The 20,526-nt window shown below is 36.0% G+C and overlaps 1 protein-coding gene across 3 annotated transcripts in view; it reads left to right on the top strand.

Annotated features, from left to right (window-relative positions):
• Positions 1-19,751, top strand: part of cpne5b (copine Vb) — a 119,852-nt gene extending 100,101 nt beyond the window's left edge. For all 3 annotated transcript variants that reach the window (XM_032549559.1, XM_032549560.1, XM_032549562.1), the window contains 11 exons: positions 3,074-3,115; positions 3,298-3,373; positions 4,588-4,641; positions 5,217-5,278; positions 6,811-6,857; positions 7,975-8,156; positions 8,440-8,567; positions 12,861-12,963; positions 16,142-16,199; positions 17,661-17,734; positions 18,847-19,751. In XM_032549559.1, coding sequence (XP_032405450.1) covers positions 3,074-3,115; positions 3,298-3,373; positions 4,588-4,641; positions 5,217-5,278; positions 6,811-6,857; positions 7,975-8,156; positions 8,440-8,567; positions 12,861-12,963; positions 16,142-16,199; positions 17,661-17,734; positions 18,847-19,038 — 1,018 coding nt within the window. In that variant the 3' untranslated portion in view covers positions 19,039-19,751. The remainder of the gene's footprint in view (positions 1-3,073; positions 3,116-3,297; positions 3,374-4,587; positions 4,642-5,216; positions 5,279-6,810; positions 6,858-7,974; positions 8,157-8,439; positions 8,568-12,860; positions 12,964-16,141; positions 16,200-17,660; positions 17,735-18,846) is intronic.
• Positions 19,752-20,526: the final 775 nt, after the last annotated feature.

Below are 20,526 nucleotides of genomic sequence, written 5' to 3'. Positions count from 1 at the left end.
CCCCTAAGTCATTGAGGAAGATTGTTGACCTGATACTTCTGGGCATTTTATCTTTTAAAATCGCCTAATTAGCAAACAGAGTCTTCCTAAAGTGCAAGCTGATGTCAGCATAAATACGGGTGTTCTGTGAAGGCCTTAGACGTTTGTTAAACCCTTGAGAAATGGAGACAAAACAGAATCGTGAACACTAATGAACACATCAGACAAGTCAAAAAGAAAGTTACTGAGAAGTTGACAGCATGTTTGGGATCTTTTGCATTGTGTCAATGAAATATATAAAATACCAACAAAATACATAATATTTTGTTGCTGTGATAAAACAAAATGCTAAAAAGTTAAGTTAAATACTTTTGCAAGGAACTACATTTGATGCACAAATTGTTTTCTGTTATGTTGGCTTTCAGTTTTGTTTAGAAATACTTTAGACTTCATTAGAAAAATAATTTTAAAAAACTATTTAGTGGTTTGAGAGATGTGCAATAGTAGACAGCTGTCAGTTTTAAGGAAGCATGTTTCATTCAGGTGGTTACACTGCCTTGATGTGCATTGCTGTTGTATTAAACAAGAGAAGACAGGAAAGGATTTGACTGAGTTTGAAACAAGGAGATAGAAGCTAATGAGAGGGGAGTAATAGATCGCACACAACAAGGGCAAGGATATTTACTCTGTTACAGAAGAAATAAAGAAATCCAATATGTCACAGACCCTGTTGCAGATGAGTTAATGGAGATACATGTGGGAGGGTGAAGAGAAACAATCGAAGCTGGAAGTGTTTCAGAGTGCTGACTACTTTGGTCAGTAACTATCAAGTGAAAGGAGTAAGTTCTGCATCTTTTTATAGCTCCATTGTCAACCACCTGGAGAATTACTTGCTTTTAGTGTGGGTGATACAGTTATTCACTGCAAATTCTGAACAAATATTTTACATTATGTGCTCTTGGATTACTCAAATAAACCATTTTGGTTCAAGAAGAAAAAACAAAAACAAGGAAATAGAAGCCACCGATGAATATAATCCTTCAACTGGTGTCTTTTCTTGAACTTCAGTCATGATTAATGAAAGATGTCTCAAAAATTTAGAGAAGATTATCTTCTGGATCCACAACAGGAACTCAAGGATCTAAGCTCAAGAGTACTTCTAAGCACCTGTAAGATAAGATACACAGATCTTAAAAAAGGAAAATTTGATAAATGACTTGAGTGACGATAGAAGTATCTACTGTAGGTCCTTCATTAACATATCGGTGTGCGAATAAACATCAGCACCTGCTTTTGATTTGTTCCTGTGCTTAGGCTCGTGAAAGGAAATATGCTTCAGTCTGTTATTTTTACTTCTTTCCTGCTGTCACTTTCTGTATGTTCTCCTTTCCCACATTGGTGGAGAAGGGCCACATATGTATTGGGATGACAAGCGGATTTTCTTTAGCTCACATCCTCAAAAGAACAAACCTTCAGTGTGAAACAGCATGTGCCAGATGGTAAGGAGGAAGCTGAGCTTCTAACAGGCATCTCAGTCCCTTAGTTGCAGGAAAGCCTCTATGATGTATCACTTGATTCTGGTTTCTTTGGATCTGGAAGGTGTCGGTGCTTGGTTGAGGCGGAAGAAGAGAGAAGGGAAGCAGAAGCGGGATCAATATGACTATGGAATGAAAGTGCCAAGTAAAGTTTTGTCCCTTTTATGTCTGCAAAAGCACTTTCTGCAGCATTTGTGTAAAATGTTGATGTGAGTTTTGAGTGGTGGAAGCAAGCATGTGCTGCAGAGTCTGTTGCAGAGCAACAGCTTTATATAATTTCACCCCCCCACATGATGCACCCTGCTGTTCAGCCTTATTCTGCAGCTGCAGCAGAACATTTCATGTCTTTGTTGATTAGAAGATTAGAAGCATTCCACAGCACTTTGGGAAGTTTTCATACTCCTTTTAATGTCTTCAAGTATTGTCAGGTCACTTTGGTGTATTTTAGTGAGATTTTATGTGACAGGCAAACATGAGTGGAAAGTAGATTAAAGGTTTAATTTTGCGTGTGTGACACATGCATCTACTTTATACCTACTTGAATCTGTACTTTGTACATTTGCTTGAGTTATAGATCCACATCTAGAGACTGAAATTTCTGCCTGATCTCCTTGCACAGTAACTCCAGCCTGTCAGAGTGGATAGAGAAAGTCTATTAAAGACAATTACACGTTACATGTCCTTCAATATAAACCTGTGTCCTGTAGCTCTAGCTGTATGTTTAGGGTCCATCATCTGCTGGTTTCTTTTCCCTGCTGCAGAGAACGATACTCCCAACAACATGTTTCATAGTGGAGACGGTCTGTTCAGCGACCCTTCTTCCACACTTCTCACATTCTCCTGGCTTTCTATCAAGGAAAACAACTTTCTTCTTGTCACTGTTTCATAAAGACCAGATCTTTGGAGTGCACAACCAGTGGATGTCCTTTAAGTAGTTTCCCACACCTGAGCTGTGTCTCTCTAAAGCTCCTCCAGATGTATCTTTGCTTTGTTAGTTGTATTTTTTACATCTCTGTTATGGTCTTTGTGCTTCATGAGGATGTTTAGTTGCTAATGTTCTAAAACACACTTCTCAGGCTTTCATATAATATATGTGGTTTTAGTAGGAATCATTTTCTTCTCAGGTTATTTTTAAAGGTTGCGTTGGATAATGTGACAATGCAGTAAATGCATTGTCACAAGCAGTAAATGCATTGTCACAGTAAATTTTTTTTTATTTTTTTTTTTAGAAAGCTTGTATAAATTTTTACACAATCAAAAATTATACATTATTTTATATTCCTCAACTACATATAATCAGAATAAAGTAAATTTACGCTGTATGGATTGTAATTTAACAAAATAACAAATGTTCAAGTGCTTCCTAAGAAGGAAACTGCTAATATCATGGCCAACATGTAAAATAATAATTAAATAACTTAATATTATATATTTTATTTGCAAAAACTTTGCATAAAATGTAATGCTCGACCTTAGATGTCTAAGAGAGCTGAAGAACATGCTATTTTGAAAACAATCATGTGCAAATGTTTTCTGACTTGAGTGTTTTCTTTGCACAGAACAATCAAGGTGGAGGTGTATGACTGGGACCGGGATGGCAGGTGATTGTAAATACTTATTTTTCATATTCACAAACAATTCAATGCAACAACACGCTTTGACATGCAAACAATACAACCCCCCACCCCCTGATCAGAATAAAAACTTCACTTCTGGAGTTTAAGTTTGTTTTTCCTTTCCTGTTTTCCTTCGTTTTGTTTTCTTCTCACTTTTTCCTCCCAAGCCATGACTTCATCGGGGATTTCACGACCAGCTACCGAGAGCTAGCTCGAGGGCAAAGTCAGTTCAATGTGTATGAGGTGAGTCATCTCGCTGTTCCCACTGTTCAGCAATATGTCTGTTCGATCCTGAAACACGGAATCCCAGTGTGGGAGATATCTGGATCTCGTGACCGATATGTTTGACACTTCCATCATTTGACAACCATGTTACACTGCTTTCCATAAACGTTAGTTCTTTTCTCTCCATGGACATTCTCTATTCTATGAAATGAACCAAAAAAAATAAATGTTTTAAAGAGAAACAGAGAAACACTGAGAAAATTTTTATTAGTGTTTTCTTGAGCTTTTTTATTGTCAGTCTTAATGTCTCTCCACCTTCCGTGATCTGCAATACATTCAATAAAACCTGATTTACTTTATTTTTTTGTTTTTCTCTTTGTAATTGGTGGTCTGCTTACTTGCATATAAATATAATTATTATCAGCAGCATGAAGCAAAATTAATAGAAAAACAATGCAGCGATTTAATTGATGCTTTAAATGTTCATTTCTGAGCATTTTATTTTTCAATGGAAAGCTTAGGATGCAATTTAGATCTGAACATTTTTCATGAAAATCCCATTTTAGGACATAAAAATGACATGAGTATATTTCATGTTTATCCAAACCATGACTTTTGATATACATTTAACAATTTATCACATTATGTGATGGTTTTACAACCACAATTCTTTGAGCTATGCTTTAAAATCTACCAATCAAAATGAGCTGAAATCTTTGAGCGGGAATTAAAAGTCAGAATCTTACCAAGAATAAACGACGTGTCGATGCTTATGTGCCCCTGTGGGTTGGTGGCCTTCAGCGAAGGACAAATACCTGTCTTTTAGATGTCAGCTCCATTATGCTCTGCATTTGATTCTTCTTTACCTCCCAGTGAGACTGAAAGGCCCTTTAGTTTTTGCATCAGCAGATTGTTTGGTGTGTCAGACAAATTGCCATCCCTCCATGTTAAATTAGGGGCTGTCACTTCCATGCCTTGCAGCCATTGAGAATTGAGGTAATGAGCTGAGACGTCTTTGGTGTCTGAATTGGCATTTCTCTCTTGTTCTTCATTCGCAAGAATGCAGCTTAATGTTAGTCGCGTGCATTAAACCTATTCCACTTGAGAATCCATTTTAACTTATCATTATATCTAAAATGTATACATATTTATAGTATTGCCAATCAAGTTTTAAGGAGTTGTAAAAGAATATCACCTGCACCTAATGCTTTTTAATCTTTTTATCTACTTAGGTGATTAACACCAAGAAGAAAATGAAGAAAAAGAAATATGTTAACTCAGGAACAGTGAGTATGGCTTCAGAAACTAAGACTTCTTCTCTCTTTCCTCTGTTCAGTGTTGGTTTTCTTTTGTTGTATTAAAAGAGGCACATTTTCTTCTGTCTGGGGAAAAAGTATGTACAAGATTAAAGAGTTGATTTGCTCAGATGTATTATTGCATGGAAAATATGACAGTAAGGCAGAATGAAAAGAAAGTTACGTGGGAAAAAAATTATAGTGAATTATATGTGACTGGTTGTGGGGAAAAAAACATGTAAGAGGCACAAATTGAGGAAAACTCTGAGGAACTTGAAAGACATCAGAAAGATGAGTGATACCAACGACCAATTGAGACATCACTTTTCACACAGCTTACCCAAACACATCTGCTGGAGTGAGTAATGCATACAAATGCATCCCATCTACTCTTCAAACTTGTCCTTTGGCATTGCAAATAATTCAATTATTTGAAAGGCAGTTTCCTTTCATTCTGATTCGATGGGATGATTTGAGTCAATATGCGGAGGTGTAGGATGTATTAGGAGGAAAACACCAACGCCAATGAGTCTAATCAATTCTTTCTCCTTCTTTATGATTCACAGGTGACCCTACTCTCATTCTCTGTTGAGTCAGAGTTCACCTTCCTAGATTACATCAAAGGAGGGTGAGTGGAAATGACTTTTTGCACAAATGGAAAAAAAAAAAAAAACATCAAATAGACATTTTTTTCCAGCTGTGCCCATGATAGGAAAATGATATCCACATTATTACTTGCAGATTTTTCCTCATCTTTCTCTGCACAGTGACGCCTTAGAGCAAGGCAATCTGGACTTAAGATGTATTCTCACAGTTGGTCATACTCTTGAGAAACGAGGCAGGGCACTGTGCTGCTGTACTTACAATGTTTTGTCTGAATTTGTGGGTCCTATTTAGAAGTACACATAAATATACATATAATTTTTATGAATTAAAGTTAAATTCTCCTTAAAGGGTCTAGCAGCCCTTGAACCTCAGGTTAGCTTTAGCGCTAGAGATGGCTTGTGCATATGAAGTATTTCTCAGGTAAAGTGATACTTTCCAAGCAGGCTGGACGGTGCTTCGATCTCAGCTGTCTCTTCACAGCAGGGAAACTGTCAGTGGTTTTTATGTCCTGTGGCAGAACTGACAAGTGTGACAGATTTTGCTGACAGCTTTCAGCTTTGGTGGATTTATGATACAATAATCTTAAGCTTTAGTGACCTCACTTCAGATATATATACAAATGGATGAAAAAGAAAAAAACATCTAACATGAGTTAATTGATGTTATGGGGAAACTGGTTGGTATTTAGCTTTCCCCCCTTCTGAAATGCATAAAAATAATCTTTATTAAAAGAAACATTACTTTTAAAGTGTAAATTAAAAAAATAAAATAACTGAAACCCTAAAAATCTCAAAGAAAGATGGTATAAAGTAACCGTTGGCTACAAAAGAAAGAAAATTCAGATGAAAAAAAAGAGAATCACTGGGAAACCTTTTTTTATTTCTTCTTGCAGATGAACCATTTGCTAACCTCATTCAGAAAAAAGTTAATTAATTAATAAAATTAACTTTAATTATGTTGGCACGGTCAGGCTGTGGAACATTACAGTCCTCACGCCAAGCTGAAAGGTTAATGGGAATATTAAACACGTTCATTTTATCATCGTTCTTTTGCTGTTCTCTCTGGTGACTTTTCTAGATAACGAGAGGCTGTCATTTAAGCCCCTTAGGGCCTCATTTTGTCGTAAATTAGCAAGACGTAGAGGGGGAAAGCTTCGTCAGCAGGGAAAATTGGATTATGATTTGCTCTTAAGTGCTCCATCAGTCTAATAGCTTGTTACCAGGCTTGGTCTCTCACATGCTCCTCTAGTCTTTCATTGAGAAGGTGAAAGTCAGATACCTTGGATATCATGTCCTAAATTTTAATTGCCAAATGAGTGGCTGCTGTTTGCGCTGTAACAGTGTTGTTATAGGTTTAGGAAAGTGAATAATAAATAAAGTCCTGTTGAATAAAAGTATAGCCATTATCTGGTTTGTACAATACCCTTTTAATTGTTCTGAGGAAAATAGTTTCTATTGTGTCACAGATTGTGGGGGTGAGAGTGCATTAATTTTGAATATGACTGTCTGGTCCCTGTTGATTTGCTTCTTTTTTTTTTTTTTTTGCCGCTTCCAGAACGCAGATCAATTTCACTGTGGCCATTGATTTCACAGCATCTAATGGTGAGTGATTACAACTTCAAAGCGTGTGTTTGGTAAGGAGGGAAGGAATAAATTGAGGGGAATATCTGACTGTGACATGTTCATATTTAGAATCAATCTTGCAAACAGAAAGACGGTGCTGTCATGGACACTGTATACAATCACTGCTCAGTAAGTCAAAGCCTTCTCTGGGGATTTCCTCCTGCTAAATGTTCTGCTGGTGCACTCATCAGGGAGAAGGATATGATGTTACAAGTTTTAATCCTCACACTGTGGAACCACTGAATACCAATGCAATTAATTCTTACAGGTGCTTCTATCTTGGAAGTTATGTGTGGGAAAAGCTCTCCCGATTAGAAAATAAAGTTAATTAGACGAATAAGTTTCTACTCTTTACCGATGAAAAATGTGCAACACTTCAAATCACTGCCATTTTTCAGTAAACGATGAAAAGTGAAACTCTTGTCATTTTCAATCTAAGTGGTTGTATTTGACACATATCAGAAATGCTGGGCTGTAAAAACCTAGTGGCATATCATCACTGAAGGAATCATTCAGGTGGTCAGTGTAATGGTGCGTTCACACCAAACGCGTTTTGAGTGTCAGGCGCCTCTAGTTTACATTCAAACTCTATGTGGAGGCACGTTGAGGGCTGTTGCGGCGCATTTTGAGCTTCTAGCGAGGCGCAATTTGAGCCTTTTGGAGCATTTTGAGCGTTTGACACGTCCGATGCTCCACATAGACTTTGAATGTAGACCTGACAACGAAAACGCATTTGGTGTGAATACACCATAAGACCATAACTGGCCTATCAAAGATGTGGGATCAACAGCTGCAGTACATACAGGTACAACTTTTCACTGCCAAAATGCATTTCTAAGCCATAAGTATGAACCTGTTGTCATTTATTATGGTTGAATAATTGACAACACTATACTGTGGTTTACCTTACAGCAGAGACTCTACTTCCTGCAGCAACTCAAGAGGAACAATCATTAATGGGAGCTGATTATTCAGTCTGTCCAGTGCACATTTATTGTTGTATGGCTTAGCTCATCCACAAACTAGGACAGGTCCAAACCAACGAACAATAGGGTTTTCAGAGGGGATCATTGGATTCTGTTTCATTTATCCACAGGTAATCCTTCCCAATCTACTTCATTGCACTACATGAACCCTTACCAGCTGAACGCCTATGCCATGGCCCTGAAGGCTGTTGGGGAAATCATTCAGGACTACGACAGCGACAAGATGTTTCCAGCTTTAGGCTTTGGAGCAAAACTGCCTCCTGATGGGCGAGTGTCTCACGAGTTTCCACTGGTGAATCTCCTTTTATTCAAAATAACTCCATTCATTTGATTTTTCAAACTGTCAATTGTTTCTTGTAGACATTAATTGATTGATTGATTTGGATATTATTTCTGCCATAAATATTTAGTTAATCTATTAGGTCTATTGTTAGCTCTTGTATATTGTATATATAACGAACCTGTGTAAGGCATCTACACTGAAATAGTTTGTGAAGATTTATTTGTTTTGTTTCAGAATTGTTTCTATAGGCCTTAATAATCACATACCTTGTGTTTGCTTTGATCATTTTCAGAATGGAAACATGGAAAATCCTTATTGCAATGGTATAGAAGGGATCCTAGAGGCATACCATCAAAGTCTGAAGACAGTTCAATTATACGGGCCAACCAACTTTGCTCCAATAGTGAACCATGTTGCCAGGTGTTGAACTATTTGTGACATCTTCACCTGTTTGTATTGCTGCTGTTCATGGGTAACTGTGACTCAGTGGGTAGAGTAGCAATTTTACAAAAGTTGCATACTGGATGCATGTTCAAGGGTGAAGCAAGTCAGCATGACTAGAAAAACACTGTTAAATTTCAGTTCATTTGGTGCAAATATTTAATACTGCATGGATGTTTTAGCCATAAAAAAATGTGGAACACTTTTTTGCAAGTAGACCAAGGTTATCCCTTTTATTTGTTTAGCTAAAAGGAATTCTGTAATCCGTACAAATACAAATATGATGTGCTTGTTCAGTGCTCGCTCTTGTTTAGTATAGCTGCTCCTTTAGGTTGTTTGCTCTGACAAGTTGAACTAAATAAATTAAAATATCATTACAAAGTTAATTTAGTGTATAGTGGCTTACAGCTGACAACTCAAATTTCAGGTTTAGAATACAGAGTTCATATGAAACCAACAAGAAATAAATTTTAATACAGAAGTATTGGACTATCAAAAAGTAATAATTGCATAAAATGAATGAATTACTGGATTATTGCAGTGTGACATAGAGGCAGGCTGTCTGTAGCTCTGCTACAGCTTAACCTGTCAATAAAACAGTTCATAACAAAGTCCTAAGTTTGGAAAAACAGTATTTATATTTTATTATATTAATTATAAACACATCACAAGAGTCACTTTAAAATGCTAAAAGAAGAAACTGTAGAGGAAAAAAAGCTTTGAGTAGGTAATTAATTGAATAGAAGCTCAAACAACCTGCGCTTCAGTGCATCAAATGTTTGACTGTTAGCCCTCCCTGTGTCAAGCAGCCTCCACTTGAGTTTAACTTTTTGTACAATGAAAAGCCTGCTTGACATTTCACTCAGTTCTTTTTGAACTGTCAGCTCAGTTTGTTTCTTCTGTTTGTTCATTTTCTTCTGGGTCTTTTCTTTTTTTTTACAACCTGGTTATGATCCACCAACACAAAACGCCAATGCTGATCATTACATTCATGCTCTTAAGATGTAGATCAGTAGCGTTTGCTTTGAGCTACCAGGTTCTTTAACCATGAATATTGTGATTAACTGTTCCTGAGGAGGGTGTCAATGGCTGCCTGCTGGACGACTGTCAAGTCTGTCATGTCAGTATTCAGTGGAACTTAATTTCACATCAGCATCAGTTGTAGGCTATAATTATCACAGTTGGAAAAAAAAAGACTTGGAGTAGATAATGTGTGTGTACTGAATAAGCAATTAAAATTTTCATTTAATTGACTGAAATAAATTAACTTCTACTTGATAATCTAACTAAGCTAAACCTTGTGGCTCCTTTGACTATTATTTTTGACATTAGTTAAATTATGTTATTACCATCATGAGAAACACTGCACAGCAAACATCATTTTATTTAAGGTTTTAAGACTGTTAAATAGACATGTGAGTAATTTATATTGTCTTACATACTGTCATTAGTAATCTACATGCATTTCAGTTGTTCAAATTATAAAAACATACATGCACATTAACATTTTTAAACTTTGATTTTACTTTCATTTATTTTCTGCAATCTGCCAAAAAATGCAGTTTTATTGTCTCAAATTGTTTATTAGGAATACGTTATTAATGCAATATAAAGCACAGAGTCATACAGTGACATCCAACAGTCAGTAGCAGAAATCTGTTTAAATCGTGCGTCAATCTGGATTCTGGGTTCTTTAAAGAAGAAACACATTTTCACAATTTGTTGTTTGGTGCACCTTTGGGTAATTAAATTTTCTTCTCACTAAACTGGAGTACAAATTAAACAAATATTTGATGTTTGATTTGTTTTGAAATCAAATATCCAGCGAATTGATGTCGCCTTTTCTTTTTCATTCAAAATAAATTATAAAAATTTAAAGTAAATTGAGTTTGGTTTCATAAATTAAAACAATAAATAAATACAATTGTGTGAAAAGAGAAAAAAAAATATTTCATCATAATCAGACACATGTTGGCAAGAGCTCCAGGTTAGTAATAGTCTCCCAGACTTTCTATTGGTAAAAGGTCTTAAAGCCCATTAGCCTCAAATAATTTCCAGCCTTTATCCAGATGTGCATGAACTTGTTTTGAGGTCAGAGTTCTTCAGATCACTTTCAGAAGTGGTCTGTGACAACTGCACCTGCATTGGTTTAAGCAGTCTAAACACAGTCCTCACACATTCAAACTGAAGGGCTGCCTACTGACTTGACATGACTCTCCTGAAGCAGGATTGTTGTGTTGCATTGTGTTTGTGCAGAATGCAGCTCTGTATTCTGCTGCCAGTCTTGGCCAGGATTCTTTTCCAGAAGAGATTTTTATCTCAATAGGATTTTCCTGGTGAAATAAAGTTTAGTAAATAAATGAATAAAGTCAGTTTTTTATGTTATTCCCAGTCACCTTTTACACAGTCTGAGCTCTAATTTAGAAAATATGGCTGGGTTTTGTAGCCAATATGGCTGCCACATGTATTAAATGAAGCTAAAGTTGAATGTTTGATTGGTGCTATTTTGTACTATGTACACTGAACCAGTGTCACACATAGAGATGTACAACCTATATTTGTGAACATGTTTCTTCAGTGCTTGAAAACAGAACACAGAGAGAAACATATTATTGCCTTGCATAACTGCTTTGACTGGGATCAGAAAAATTAGCAATTCCTACCATAAAGCACTCGGCTTAGGATGCGAGTGATGACTAATGAACCATTATTTCCCTGAAATCTGAGTGAAGAAAAAAGGAAAATGTTCTGTTAGTAGCCTTGTTAAAATAATTTTTCTGACTGAACACAAATTTGTTGTTTTGTTTTCTTAACATTGCTTCCACAAGTCTAGCTCTTATTGATCGATAGACATCAGGATGCAGTGTGAGTGAGAGATTTGTAGTATGAAGTTTATTTTAAACACTGTGGTCACTGCATTGTAAAAACTTCTCAATTTAGTGTAATCTGTACTTGGATTAGTGTCAACTTTACATGGTACATATGGAGCAGCTTGCAGAAAACTCTCAAAAGCTTTAGTGCTCTGCTGTGTTAAAATCATCAGTTTTTTTAAGGTGTCACATAATGTTGTCTGCTATAATTCTCTTATCGCTCCCTGTTATCCTCAAGAGTTTTGCTGCCAAAAGCAGTCCATGAAAATGTTACTCTGATGAATGTATCTGAATATAAGTGTTGTTCAAGTGTTCAAATGTATCAAGGTTTTAGCTGTCTGAGGGATGTGGCCATTTGCTTGTAAATACTCTTTCTGAATGTTTGCTAAACTCGTCTACGTGCGTCTTAATTACCCTGCTTACATATTTTCCCAGGTTCTAGGTCATTTTAGACATGAGGAAACACCATAGAAACCAGGTTACAAGATTTGTTTTGTAAAAAGTGTAACCATTTTACAGGAAATTAATCTAGTTTGATTTCTCCAATCAAACTGTGTCAACGGCTTTAACTGAGCCATGAATGCAAGTCATTATTTTCACTTTCTCCGCTCTGCAAAACTATATTGTTGGTCATTTCGATTAAATGCTCTGCTGGGAAGTCTCAGGACACGACATTCACTCTATCAAAACACTCTTAATAATCTAGCACATCCATCTAATGGCAGCAGCCCATCACTGGCGGTGTCCTCCCACAGCAGGATTATGTGCCCTGGACGCTCTGGCAGCCTGTCTGTAATTTGGAGCTCTTGCCTTGATGAGGACATCTGGTTTCAGAATGAGAAAATGAGCCATCTCTTTGATTGTGTTTGCCAGAAATACTAGTTCATTTTAAAATAGTTTTCAAAATATGAAAAACAGCCAAATTATAAGTTTCTTTTAATCTTTTTATAGATCACAAAAATGATAACATTTATTTGTCATTTGAACTTGTTTTTGTTTTTTGATACTTGAGTTTTTAAAGTAAGTTGTACTTCTAAAATTACAACAATCTTTTGTGGTACTAAAAGAATAATAGTCAGTATTTAAAATTTGCACTAATGCACCAATAATTGTTTGATCTATGAATCTAATTTGTAAAACAGAATATAAACATCCTGCTTTAAACATGTCTGTGTTATCTGACCATTGCATATTTGAATATTCCTTTTCTTTTTTCACACATCAGCACAAAAAACGTTTTGTGTGTGATAAGAACTGAAACAAGTTCTTCTTCAGATGAATTAGAATTTTGGATTTATTGATTGTTTTGATAAATGTGTGAGTAAATCCAAATTTCAGGCTTGTTTGGTTTCTATAGTGAATAACAAATGATCTCCTAATGTGCGATTTTATCTGTGGGCAGATATGCAGCGGCAGTGCAGGACGGCTCTCAGTACTTTGTCCTCCTAATCATCACAGATGGTGTCATTTCAGACATGGCCCAGACCAAAGAAGCCATCGTAAATGTAAGAAATAAAGACAATTCTTCATTCTCTCCTACATTATGTGAAGCTAAACATATCCAAGGATACACATTTGTAGGTACTGAAGCTGTGTTGAGGCTGGAGTGAGCATATATTCTTTTCTTAATGTTTCTCAGTGAATTTCTACTGAATTTAGTAACTCTAAAACAGAGTATTTATTAAGATAAACTGCTGGTAACAATAGTCATTCTGACTTGAAAAAGCTATAGCAAATTGACAACTAAAGCTTTAGATGATATTGTTTTAAATAATTATTTATTACAAAAGCAGTTAAAAGTGATAAAAATATTAATTATTTTTCTCAACTTAGTCTTAATTCTTGGTGACATCCCTCAATTCAGCAGTCTCTTTGCAACTAATAGAGCTCTTTTACCTTTAAAAATATGAATATTTATTTAGTTAAGTAACATTGCTGAAATTGCTGAATAATAACAAATGAGACGGTGATATGATTGCGTTTAGCACCAACTTTTACCAGCAAAATCTTGTCAGATGATGAAATCTACCACTGCCAGACTTTGTCAAATATAATGAATATTTCATTGGAAAGCAAATGTGTATATATGACGTACAACAACAAATATTGCATTTCAAAAAGTATTTTGTAACATCACTAATGAACACGCCGACATTGCGAAGATGTTGTGCAACTCAGAAGACTATGCACTAAAACTCTCTCTGTAGAACTTCTTGAGCAAAAAAAAATCACATTTACGAAAACACTAGCTGGCATATAAAACCAAAGAGAAAAGCAGATAATGCACAAATGTAAAAAAAAGCATATCAGCTGTGAATTTCAACATTCCTCAGTTTTCTCTTGTTTTCACACAAATCCAGACACAGCAGGAGCTTTGCAACAACAGCTGTTCTGCAATATGTAGAAAAGAAGCCCTAAAGCCACGGCTTCATATAACAGTGTCAACAGGAACAAGAGCAGTAGAGTGGATATAGAGTATTTGTTTTTACTTTCAGCTGAAGATTACTACCTTCCTACCAAACAAAATATGCTATAGATCTTTGAAGTTTTTGCTGCCTCTATAAACACAAAAATAAAGCTACTCTCCAGAGGCTTTCCTGAAACTTGTCGTCACTCACATTTTTTCGTCTTTTAGCTGTAAATGGCAAATGTGTGCTACTCTTTTCTTTTTCTTTAGTATGTCCCTCTTTCCTCCATCCTTCCTGCACCTCCTCAGCCTGCCGCCGGCACAGAACACCCAGCAGACTGGATTTAAAGGGAATTTGCGACTGTTAATCAAAACATTAGAACAGCCACACCTTCCTTTTAAGATCTTGCCTGCTGCTCTATCTCACAGCCTCCAGCCCTGTGGACTCCTGATGCTTGCCACTTCCACTCTTTCCCTTTTACTTTCCACTGCTTCGGGACGAGAGCGATCTCTGTGCTGAGGTTATACACTATGTGTGCTTCAAACTAAATCATGATTGAGTTCATTTTTCAAATAAGAGCAGAGAGACAGATTGAGAAAATCTAAACATGCCCAACTCTGTAAACAACTCACCACTCTGTTTGGTTATGTTGTTAGCATGAGGCAGGATATTTGTGTTAAATTAATATTTTTTTCCTCAAAATTATTTACACCAGTACCTCATTATGACAATGTGGCAAAATGTTTTTGAGTTTTTTGCAAATTTGTTGAAAAAACAATCTGCTTTTTTAGAGTACTGTAATAATCACAATATGCACAAACTTGTATTTGATTTACTAATATGAGGATTTCTTTTGTGTTACAATGGATTTTGTTCCTTCTGAACTCCCTGATATGCAAACAGCTGTTTTATTTATCAAAGACTAGGAAGAAGAAAGTTAATTTCAAAGAACTGACTTGTAGGATGCATAACTAATCCCTCTCTGGTCAAAACATCATGCCACCTGAGCTGTGGATTTCTGCAGCTCCTTCAGAGTTACCATAGACTCTTTTCTGCTTCATCATGACTGTAATTTTTGGTGGAGGGTTCTGAAATAGCTTTATGGCCTAAGCACTCTTTAAGCTTTCCTGCACCTTTAATCCCAGAACAGTCAGCTGCGTCACGTGATTCTCATCATTCTGTTATGTTAAATGATTTTCTCTAACAAAACTCTTTGGCCTTCGCAGAACAGCTGTATTTTTATTTTTCTTCTGAGATGACGTCACACACAGTTGGTCTCTGTTGAACAATTGGGTGACATCTGGAACCAATTAGTTCATCTTAGAATTAAACTAAATGAGGGGAATACGGATGAAAAATACATTTATCAGGTTTTTATTTGAAAAACTATTTCAAAACCGTGTATTATTTTACCTTCCCTTCATATTAAATTTTTGGGGTTTACCGTAGTCCTGCTAATTCTGCTTCATGTTTGTTTACAAAATGTCGATCTCGCATACCAAACCATTGTCTCGTGTGATTAGAGGTGGAGCCTGGAATCGACTGGCAGGTGACGGGGAAGGTGGCTGTAATTACTTGTCCAGCACCTCCCCCCTTCCTTCCTCTCATGGCTCATCCATCTGCTGCAAAATGCTCAAGTTTGCTGCCAACAAATTTGTAAATTTTTTTTTTTCTAAGTCGGCATCTCAACCAACCAGCCATGCATTTTTGTTCCCCACATACTCATCTTTCTTAGAGGTGAACATATTGCTAAGGCGGGCTGTCATTTGCGAGATAAGATCATAATGTTTTTAGGTGAAAACAGTTTATGTGAGTGACTTGCCACAGTTAGATTGGTTGTGTAGTTATCTAAACAGCATCAGCCACAAAAAAAATAAATACTTAAAAAAAATCTCCCCATGCATTTCAAGTTAAACGTTTACCATGAGCAGTCAATTTACGCCGCTATCTCGAATCTGATAACTTACATTCAGTGTCCTGCTCATAAGGAAATAGTTTGTTTACTTGGAAATATAAAAACATTAATGTTTCTGCCAAGAGGAGTAAAAAACAAGTTTAGAGAACAAGTTTGTTTACTACCTAATAATGACACTGTAGTAACGTCAATCTCTCTCTTTTTTTTCTTTTATGTAAAATTGGGGTCTTTTGTCATGTAATATGTTAACACACAATATTAATGTAATATGATCATAGAGACCTCACATACAGAACATTTTCACATTGTTTTTCTCTGGGAACAACGTTTTACATTTTTGGTATTTTGATTTCTTCACAGGCTGCCAAACTTCCTATGTCCATAATCATCGTAGGAGTTGGTCAAGCTGAGTTTGACGGTAAAATAACTTGATTGTTTTATAAACATACAGTACTTTGCCAAACTTTTTATTCTTTTTGCGCTTCTAGGGACAATCAGAAACTTTAATGTGGCCTTTTCAAATCTAAGTCCAAGATCAACAAAAAGTGGACTTTTTACTAATTAGCTGATGTCTGAAGGTAATTTATAGCATCAGAGTTTATACAAATATATGCCATGTTTCACAGATTTGTTTTTGTGAAAAATAAAGCATAATTTCCCTTTCACTTCACAATTATGCACTTCTTCGAGTTTATTATATAAAGTCCATATACTGTATATTTTCAGTTTGTGAGTGTAATGTCACAAAAATGTGATAAAGATTCAAGGATTATCAATACATTTGCAATGCACCAATAATGTTAAAGAAGAAATTAAAATACGCATGCACAACAATAAAGATTAATATTGTTATACTAAGCCTTTAACATAAGAACAATTGAAAAGTTTGTAAATGCAGACAATTGCAAATGGAGCTTTCCACAGGCTTTTCTTTGACTATAATAGTTTCAAAAGTGGGATTCATAAAAAATACAGCCATATTCACTGCAAAATCTAAGTAATTTATAATTTTTCAGAGCTAAGAAGCACAACTAAACTCAATGCAGCATTTTAAGTTGAATGTGTGTGTTGTACAGATGTCTCCAAAAACAAAGAAAAGATTAAAGAGACATGAGTTTTCCCTCATCAGCCTACTATCATCTCACCCTGACGTTCTGTCACTAGCTCGTGTCTGCTCTCACTTTGTTCAAAGGCTGCAGCTGAAAAATATTCATAAAACAGCAAAAATATAAATAAAGCAAAACCAAAGTAGCTTAACGCACGTTTGAAAAAGAAAACAAAGGCTCTAACTTCTAGAGCCTATGTTTGAACAGATGTATATATACAGTATATATATATACAGTATATATATATACAGTATATATATATATATATATATATATATATATATATATATATATATATATATATATATATATATATGTAAGTATGATGGCATGTGTGTGTGTATTTACATACAGACACACACACATGTTCTGAGTCTGTAATGGTTGCTAACCTCTCTGACTGTATTTTACAGAGAAAACTGTTCAAACTCTTAAATCTGAAGGGAAGGGACTGTGTAGGTGGATGCAGGCATAATTGCAGAAGAACCGACTAAGGTTAATTGCTGGGTTTGCAATGTTTAGTGCTGATGTTTCTAAATTGCACAGTCTATAATAAAGGCCTTATTACAAGATTAGACCGCCAATAAAACCTGCACAGCTCAACATATGTTTAAGCTTTACTACAGCTATACGGTGATGCATGAATACAGTGTCACCTACATCTTTACATAAGTATGGATCTGCCTTATCTCTGTTGTTATGAAAGCTGTTTTTGAAATATGCTTAACGTCACATGATTTTATGCATGCCTGCTTATGATTTGTTTCTTGCAGCTATGGTGGAGCTGGACGGTGACGACATCAGGATCTCATCCCGGGGCAAACTGGCAGAGAGAGACATTGTTCAGGTGACTGTGGGAGATAGAGTGATTTTATTCTCACAGATGGGAAAACTTGTGAATATTTAAATCTTCATTAGACCTAATTGCGAAGTGGTAAATTAAAGTAAATGAATATTTTTTTGCGTGTGTTCCTTGTATCAACATATTTGGGTTGTAATTGTGTAATTGTTGCAACAGTGGTGATTTCAATGTTCCTTAGTTTTGACATGTGCTTACTGACGTGTGCATACCATAAAACATCATTTGTCACTAATGGCAGATGACAACATGAGGAGTAAATTTGTTTTATGTGATTACATGTGGGTCAAAGCATTGCAAATGTTTTGTATTGCATGCCAATCCAGGAAACATGATGCGTCTTACCTGTCAAGTTGTTTCATCTGCAGTGAAACTAAACTCGACTCCCAATGCCTGCTGCTATTCTGCAGACTGTGACTTTGTGCTCGTAACAATGCCACCACTCAATTTAAAGAAGCACATTTTCAGGTGCACGGTTTGCTAATCTATGTTCCAGGTCATTCGAATTATATTGCTAAACTGAGTAATCTGGGTTTCTCACACAGAAATGATCATTCTGTCATCATTGATGAATGTCCTGTTAAAAGGCATTGTCTTTACAAACATTGGTGTTAGTGAAACGTCAGACATGGATTCAGTATTTCCAGTACAAAATCCTGAATGACTTGGTTGGATTGTCCCTGTTATTTGGATGTTTCAATATTTTTGGCAGCGTTTCTAATTCCTATCTAGATGAAAACCTTTTTTACTCAATAATATTTCTTTTTAAAGTATTATCCAAGTATTTCAGTCTAAGAGTGTTTTCACACTTGATAGCCCAGAAGAGTCAGTTAGATTGGAGAGTAAAACAGCAAAATATGTTACATTTTCATCTGGTGCAGTTGTATTCACACCTCCCCAAATGAAAGGGACATTCTAGGCAAATGGACTGGAGTTCGATTAAAGCATACCGAACAGAGCTGGTGTGAATGCACCATAAAGCTAGGTGATGATATAACATGTATGAAAGAACGAATTTCATATTTATTAAGCATTTTACATCATGTTTTGCATTACTTTTATGCTGTATTTTTTTTCCCCTGTCTGTCATTGTTCTTCAGTTTGTTCCTTTTAGGGATTACATGGACCGGACAGGAAACCACGTGCTGAGCATGGCACGGCTCGCCAAAGATGTGCTAGCAGAAATCCCTGACCAGTTTATCTCGTACATGAAGAGCAGAGGGATCAAACCCAATCCTGCGCCGCCGCCATACACTCCGCCTGGACACACACACCACCACACACAAATCTGAGACCTTTTTCTTTGCATTTCACTGAGGACAGATAGCATGCAGCAGCCAATCAGAGTCCAGTGGGAACTCTCTACCTCCTGATTTTATTTTACCTAATTTTCTGTGAACAGGAGGCCAAGCAATGGGTGTAGAATGTTGTGCTGTACTCTCCCATTGACTACAGAAGCAGTATTTTTCTTTTTCTATTTGTTCGGTTTTGTTTCTACTGTGATATATTTCTTTGTAGGCTCTCTTCAGGAGATGCTGACCCAATTTTTCAGGACTTGTTGCTGAAAGCCTTTCGGGCAGTGACTGTTTCACGCCTACTTTTGACAGCAGGTTGATTCGGAGGTCATGTTGTGGTTAAACCTTGTGCCTGTCTGTGCTTGTTTCTTTAAGTGTATCAGGACATTTGAACTTGACCCAGGCTCTTCTTGTCAATCATCAGTGTGGCCTAATGCAGTAATATTTTTTTAGCCACCTTCTCCTTCTCGAATATGTTTTGTATTTTGGGTTGATCTCAATTTCTGATGATATCGCAGTTCTAGCGTTTTCCAAACGACACCACCTCCTTTCCTCTTTAATACTAAATGTTGGTATGAGCATGTCGTATGAGATTTACTTGCATTTTTTTAGAATGGCATGGATATTTTTTACATCTAATTTTGAACAAAACAAACCTAATGAATTTTAGCAAAAACCAATTATTCTTAAGTGACTGAATATGAAAGCTAGCACAACTACTACTATGACTGTACCAGATGGCCATATACTATTGGAGTGCTGCTAATCATTAATTTTGAGGAAGTCATTCATCCTTGTCAAATATTTTACTTCCATCACCATCATTTAATACAAAGCATGGAGAATTAAGTATGAAAAAAACTGGCTTCTATTACACTGTTTGTAGGACGTTTATTGAAAGTGTTTATACAAACATGTGCAGAGCAAATCCAAGGCATATGCAAAAATAAACTTCTGCTTAGGACCCCAAAATCACCAGGAGTGCATCCGTTGAATTCTCATACTGATCATAGATCTTAGTTTTTTTCTTCTTCTTTTTCTTGACAGTGAGCATACTACTAATACAAACTGTCTCAGGACTTTCAAGAGATTTTGAGTTGACATAAAAAATACAAATAAATGTTATGGTTATATTTTAATCTTAGCAGAAGTAGTAAAAGATACTAACTGTATATAATATACAAAGAAATGTATTTTAACATAGGAACTATTTAATGTAATCCTTTCTGTTAAGTTTCTGAAGTGGGATTCATATTTCATGCACTGCCACTGTTTACAAATACATTTCAAAAAATCATTGTCAATTCTTTACAGTCAGCGGCACACACAACTAAGTAAAACTTAGATCCAAATAAACTTTAAACTCAACATATTAAAACTACACTGACCAAGCTTCTGGATGAAAAAGTCAAACAGTTCCCATAAAGAAGTTAAAATGAAAGTTATCGTCATTAGATGTTCTCCTTTCTGCCATCAATGTGTGAG

The sequence above is a fragment of the Xiphophorus hellerii genome, chromosome 20, assembly GCF_003331165.1.
Source record: "Xiphophorus hellerii strain 12219 chromosome 20, Xiphophorus_hellerii-4.1, whole genome shotgun sequence".
Lineage (NCBI taxonomy): Eukaryota > Metazoa > Chordata > Actinopteri > Cyprinodontiformes > Poeciliidae > Xiphophorus > Xiphophorus hellerii.
This window is presented reverse-complemented; position numbering and strand designations above follow the sequence as displayed.